This window comes from Lichenostomus cassidix, chromosome 21, assembly GCF_008360975.1.
Source record: "Lichenostomus cassidix isolate B80296 chromosome 21, HeHo_3.0, whole genome shotgun sequence".
Taxonomy (NCBI): domain Eukaryota; kingdom Metazoa; phylum Chordata; class Aves; order Passeriformes; family Meliphagidae; genus Lichenostomus; species Lichenostomus cassidix.
In genome coordinates, this window is record NC_139501.1 from 1,182,314 (window position 1) to 1,188,093 (window position 5,780).

At 52.9% G+C, this 5,780-nt stretch overlaps 1 protein-coding gene across 4 annotated transcripts in view; it reads left to right on the top strand.

Moving 5' to 3' along the window:
• Nucleotides 1–5,213, top strand: part of SAMD11 (sterile alpha motif domain containing 11) — an 89,598-nt gene extending 84,385 nt beyond the window's left edge. For all 4 annotated transcript variants that reach the window (XM_085080232.1, XM_085080235.1, XM_085080233.1 and 1 more), the window contains 2 exons: nt 2,001–2,111; nt 3,705–5,213. In XM_085080232.1, the coding sequence (XP_084936358.1) occupies nt 2,001–2,111; nt 3,705–3,941 (348 nt within the window). In that variant the 3' untranslated portion in view covers nt 3,942–5,213. The remainder of the gene's footprint in view (nt 1–2,000; nt 2,112–3,704) is intronic.
• The last annotated feature ends 567 nt before the right edge of the window (nt 5,214–5,780 follow it).

A 5,780-nucleotide genomic window follows, 5' to 3' on the forward strand; every position in this document is an offset into this window, starting at 1 on the left:
AGCTGGGTTTAGTGAGGATGAGGATGGTTCAGGACTGTGATATGTGAGCTGAGAGGAGCTCAGGACAAAGGCTCTAAACCCAAAATCCCAGCTCCTCCCATTCCCAGTTCCCCCAGCCCAGTGGTGCTGCACTGGCTGCATTCCTGCCCTGGGGAATGAGCACTGCAATTCCTGCAAGCCTCTGAAACCTGCAGGAACCTTTGGCACAACCCCCTTGCAGCAGGAACGTCCTTCCCACCTTCCTGCCACACCATCCTGGTGCTCCAGTGGGGCAGAACCTGCAGGGAGACACAGTTTCTCTATTCCCACTGCAGCCCAGGCAGATTTAGGGTGATGGAGCTGCTGCAAACAGCCCTGCTCTGCTCTGTGGGGCTCTGTGGCTATAGGGGATGAGGGTTTTCAGGTTCTCTCAGTGGTGTGGGGCTCTGTGGCTATAGGGGATGAGGGTTTTGAGGCCCTGTTCAGCCTTGTGGGGTTCCATGGCTGTAGGGGATGAGAATTTTCAGGCTCTGTTTAGCCACGTAGGGCTCTGTGGCTATAGGGGATGAGGATTTTCAGGCTTTCTCAGTGCTCTGTGGCTCTGTGGCTATAGGGGATGTGGGTTTTCAGGCCCTGTTCAGCCATGTAGGACTGTGGCTATAGGGTATGAGGGTTTTCAGGCCTTGCTCAGCCTTTTGGGGTTCCATGGCTATAGGGGATGAGGGTTTTCAGGCTCTGTGACTATAGGGAATGAGAATTTTCAGGTTCTCTCAGTGGTGTGGGGCTCTGTGGCTATAGGGGATGAGGGTTTCCAGGCTCTGTTCAGCCATGTAGGACTCTGTGGCTATAGGGTAGGAGGGTTTTCAGGGTGTTCAGCCATGTAGGACTGTGGCTATAGGGGATGAGGGTTTTCAGGCCCTGCTCAGCCTTGTGGGGTTCCATGGCTATAGGGGATGAGGGTTTTCAGGGTGTTCAGCCATGTAGGACTGTAGCTATAGGGGATGAGGGTTTTCAGGCCCTGTGACTATAGGGGATGAGGGTTTTCAGGCCCTGCCTGGGGGTTTAATGGGGTTTTTTACAGGGTGGCAATGCCAGTGCTCAGGCTGCCCCAGCCCCGAGGCTCTGCCTGCACTCCCTGCTCCAAACCCACAGCCACGGGGAGGTCTGGCTTTGCTCCTGCCAGGAAAGCCCTGCTGGAATGCTCTGCATGCAGAACCATCCAGGCAACTTCAGCACAGCTCACAGTTGCCCCAGGCTGGCCAGAGGTCAGCTTTGGCTGGGCACTGGAGCTGGGGGACAGCAGGGCTGCTGTTCCCAAATCCAGGCTGGTTGTGGGTGTTTTAGGGCCAAGCAGAGGGAGGGCTTTGGCTCCTGGCCATGCTGGCTGCAGGGGAAGGACAGGGAGTTGGTGCAGGGAGCTGTGCTGGGGCAGAGAGCAGCAACTTGTGCTGCAGCTTTGCTGGAGGAGGTCAGAAATATAAATAAATAAAAATAAATGAAAGGGTGTTGGTTCAGTCTGGAAATGGAGCAGGAGAACACCCCAAGAAGGGAGCAGTAAAAGCACCAAGGCAGAGCTCAGATCAGGTGCAAAAATGTTGTCAAACACTCTCAGCTGGGTTCACTCAGTGCTCACTTGGGGTGCATTAAAAAAAAAAAAAAAAAGTATATATGTATATATATATGTATGTATATATATATATACACATTTCTTAAATATACTTATTTCTATAAATAAATACTATTTCATATCAATTGATAATATAATTATTGATGATATAATTATCAGTGATATAATTATCAATAATTAATCAATTTCTATTTCAATAAATATCTATAATTTAAAGTGGCCCAACCAGCCCTAATTCCCATGGGATTCTCCTTCTCCTCATTATCTCCTGGCTGTGGATACAGCACTGCAAACAGCTCTGGTGGGTCAGTATGGGCTGAGGTGATGAGTTCACCTTTCCCAGGGTGCCAGGGCAGGGCAGGTGGCTCAGGTGTGTCCCTGTTTGTCCCCTCAGGTATTTCGGGAGCAGGCCATCGACGGGGAGACCCTGCCTCTGCTGACAGAGGAGCACCTGCTGAACAACATGGGGCTCAAGCTGGGCCCTGCCCTCAAAATCAGGTCACAGGTAGGAAAATCTCCTCTCCCAGGACAAGTGACACCATTTCAAGCTGGCCCTGGGGCTGGCTGGGAATTTATTTAGTGGAAATAATTTATTAAGCAATAATTAAGTTGCAATTCTGTTTCAAGGAACGCTTGGTCTTGAAAATGTTTAATATCCTCACCTGGAACCAGTCCTAGGTGTCTCAGGGAGGAATCACAGAAAAAATTCAGTGCCAGGGATAGAAACAAATAGCCCAGGAGAAGTGGTGGGAGGGAATTAACAGGGATGGAGTGGGAAAGTCCTAAAATGGGTTTGGTAATTCCATTGCACTTCCCCTCTGCAGCTCAAACCCAGAACGTCTCTGCTGCTTTCTTATTCCCTCGGGAATTGTGTCCTGGCAGGAGCTGGGGCTGTCCTGGGTGTCACACCCTGGGCTGTCCTGTGCCCATCCTGGGCTGTCCTGGCACACTCAGGGCTGTCCTGTGCCCACCCTGGGCTGTCCTGTGCCCATCCTGGGGCTGCAGGGACAATCCCAGCTCCCCAAGCCCACAGCCAGCGTTGGGTTGAACAATGAGAGAGCCTTCAGTGCTTTCCCTGCAGCCCTTGCTGTTTACGAGAGGCTCATAAAAAGGTTCTGTGGGCAATTGTTCCCCGTGGGTCAATTCGGGAGGAAATAAAACTCTTAAAAACCAGAGAGCCCTGAACAGCTCAGAGATGGGGTTTGGGTTGGAGGGGGAATGTGAGATACAGGCTGGGAGCAGAAGAATCCCTCCCGTTTAATCAATAGTGTTTAAAGTTGTGTAATCAGGCAGGGCTGGGGGTGGAGGTGGAGGGAGCAGAGCCCTGCTGCTGCTCCCTGAATAATGTCCCACTTGTCTGGGGCCAGCAGCAGCCCTGCTTTTGGTTAAGCTCAAATGGGAAGCAGCTGTGGAGGTGCTGGGAGGCTGTGGGGCCTTTGGCCCTTGCTGGGAGGCAGGAGAGCTGCAGGGGAGCTGCAGGGGAGCTGCAGGGGAGCTGTTGGGGCTGCAGCAGGGAGAACCAGGGCCAGGCTCCCCCCCTCCAGCAGGATTTTTATTTTCCCTCCCTGCATTGTTGTTTTTAAGAGCAATCCCTGCTCCTGTGCCAGCAGCAGAGGGAGAGCAGAGTCCTGGTGAGGTGTCTGTGGGGAAAATTTTGGGGCAGGAATGAGCCAGGCTGCTCAGTTGGGCTGTCCCTGCACGGCTGGAGCCTGGGAGAAGGACTGCAGGACAGAGTCCCTGAGGAAGAGAGAGGAGGGAGTCCTCCCTGGTGTGGTTTTTGGGTGCATTGGCAATGGCACTGCTTCATTCCAGTGCTGTGACCATGCAAATTAGGAGTGGAAGGGACCTTAAAGTCCCTCCTGCCATGGGCAGGGACACCTTCCACTGTCCCTGGGTGGCCTTGGACAGTTCCAGGGATGGGGCAGCTTCTCTGGAGAGCCTCTCTGTCAGTTTTTTGGGGTTATGCACAAACTCACGCCAGTTCCAGGGGATTCTGGGGACAGTTCATCACAAACCCACACCGGTTCGGGGGCACTGCTGCCATTCCCACCCTGCTGCCCTCATCCCACAGCTGATTTTTTTCCCCCTTTTCCCGCAGGTGGCCAAGCGGCTGGGCAGGGTGCTCTACATGGCCGGATTCCCCATGGCTCTGCCGCTGCAGCCAGCCGGGCTGCGAGCTCCGGAGCAGCGGGAGGTGCAGGGCGAGCTCCGCCCAGCCTCCACCGGCAGCGTGGCCTCGCCCTTCGGCAGCGCCCTGCCCGCCAGCCGGGGCTCCCCGAAACAGGAGAACGGCAACCCTTCCCTCCTCAGCGACACCACCAAAGCTCCGTGCTAACCCCGGCGGCGCCGCGATGCGGGAAGGAGAGGAAAGGCTGCCGGGAGCAGCGCAGGACGTGGAGGAGGAGGAGGAGGAAAGGAGGTTTTTTTGGGGTTTTTTTGGAGGAGTTAGCTTTTTTTGTTTGGGGAATATAACGGAAAAAAAAAACCACGCGGAAGATTTCAAAACTGTCCGAAATGAAGGGAAGGAAGGAGAATTATCCAAAGATGTTGTCCTGGGACGGCGCCGAGCGAAGAGAAGGATGCTGGAGGATGGAGGAAGCATTCCTGTTCCCTTCCACACTGCTCCCGGGAGCTGGAGAGCTCAGCACGGGGAATAAACCATGGACAGGCTGCTCTTTGCCTTCAGGAACTCCTGGGTGTGACCGACAGGGAAGGGGAAGGGGCTCTGCTCCTCCCAGCAAACCAACCCATCCACACCCCCAGCACCCTCTCCTCTCCTCCTCCCTGCCAACGGGGCTCAGCTCCTCATTCAGGTGTCTATGCATCTCTAGCAACTTTGAAAACAATACCAAAGACAGACAAAAAGAGGATAAAAAGACAAAAAAACTGAAAAAAAAAAGGCAAGTTCCCGTCCATGTTTACTTTGTGCAGATGGTACAGAGCCACCCTGCCCTGCCCTGCCCTGCCCAGGGTCCTGGCAGCACCACGAGGAGGACTCACAGCCCTGCCAGGTGGTTGTTTCCCGTTGGTTTTCCAGCAGCAGTGATGCTCTGGGGGCTGCCAGGCTCCCTGCTCTGCCCTCCCCAGCCTCATCCCTGCAGCTGGGCTGGGGGTTTTTGTCCCTGGGGGGTTTTATGTTAAAGCCTTCTTGTTCCAGAGGTGGCTGGAGTTGCACATCCTGGACCACCAGACAGAGCCTGGCTGTTCCCAGAGCCTGCAGGAGGAGGAGGAGGAGGAAGGCAATGCTGGGGGATCAGGCTGAAAACAATGGGCAGAGTTTTTACTACTGTGAATGAGCTGGGAACTCCTGGGGTGACCTCCTGTGACTTGTACAGTTGTGAGCAACAATCACATGTGGTACTTTTCTCTCTCTCTCTCTCCCCCCCCATCCCCTATTTTTTTTTTTTGGGTTTGTTTTTTGTTTAAACGTTGCACGTGCTGCCGTTTTTCTTACAGAATAGCTTTGGTGGTACTTTAGCTTCTTTATATTGTAAAAAAAGGAAAAAAAAAATTCATTATCCATCACATCACGATAAAAAAATGCTTTCCAGCAATCAATTTAAATAAAAAAGAAAAACACTTAATTTACAAATGGTACCTGGCTTTACCCAAGCAGTCTGTGTCCTTCCTTTCCCTGGCTCATTCCTGCCTGGAATTCAGTCCAAGGTTGGTTCCCAGCTCCTTGCCCAGCTCAGTCAGAGCCAGCAGAAAAAGGAACTTCTTCCTCTTGTGGAAGAACAGCTAAGTTAAAATCTTGTACAAAGTGAAAAATGTTCTTTATGGTTAAGGTGGTGCAGTTCTTACCTGGGCAGCATTTCCTACATTGTTCCTTTTGCCTTTCCTTATTCCTTCATGCCTGCACAACCTGCCCACCCCAAGGCACTTTAAATTAAAGTTTCCTTCTCCAGCACACTCAGAGCCAGGGTGACTGAGCTGATAAAAGCTCCTGTGGAAGCTCTGAGTCTGCACAGTCCTGCAACCCTCCTTGGCACCCCAGAGGGTTTGGTGAGAACCCCAGAGCTAATCTGGGGTGGTTGGTGGGACAGAGAGGAGGAACTCTGGACAAAACCCTCATCCCTGCCTGGCTCTGCTCACTCAGCAGGAGCTGAAAGTCACCCCTGGGCTACTGCAAGCAGCAGTTTTAATGAGGCCTTTCCTTCCCTCTGCTGAGCAG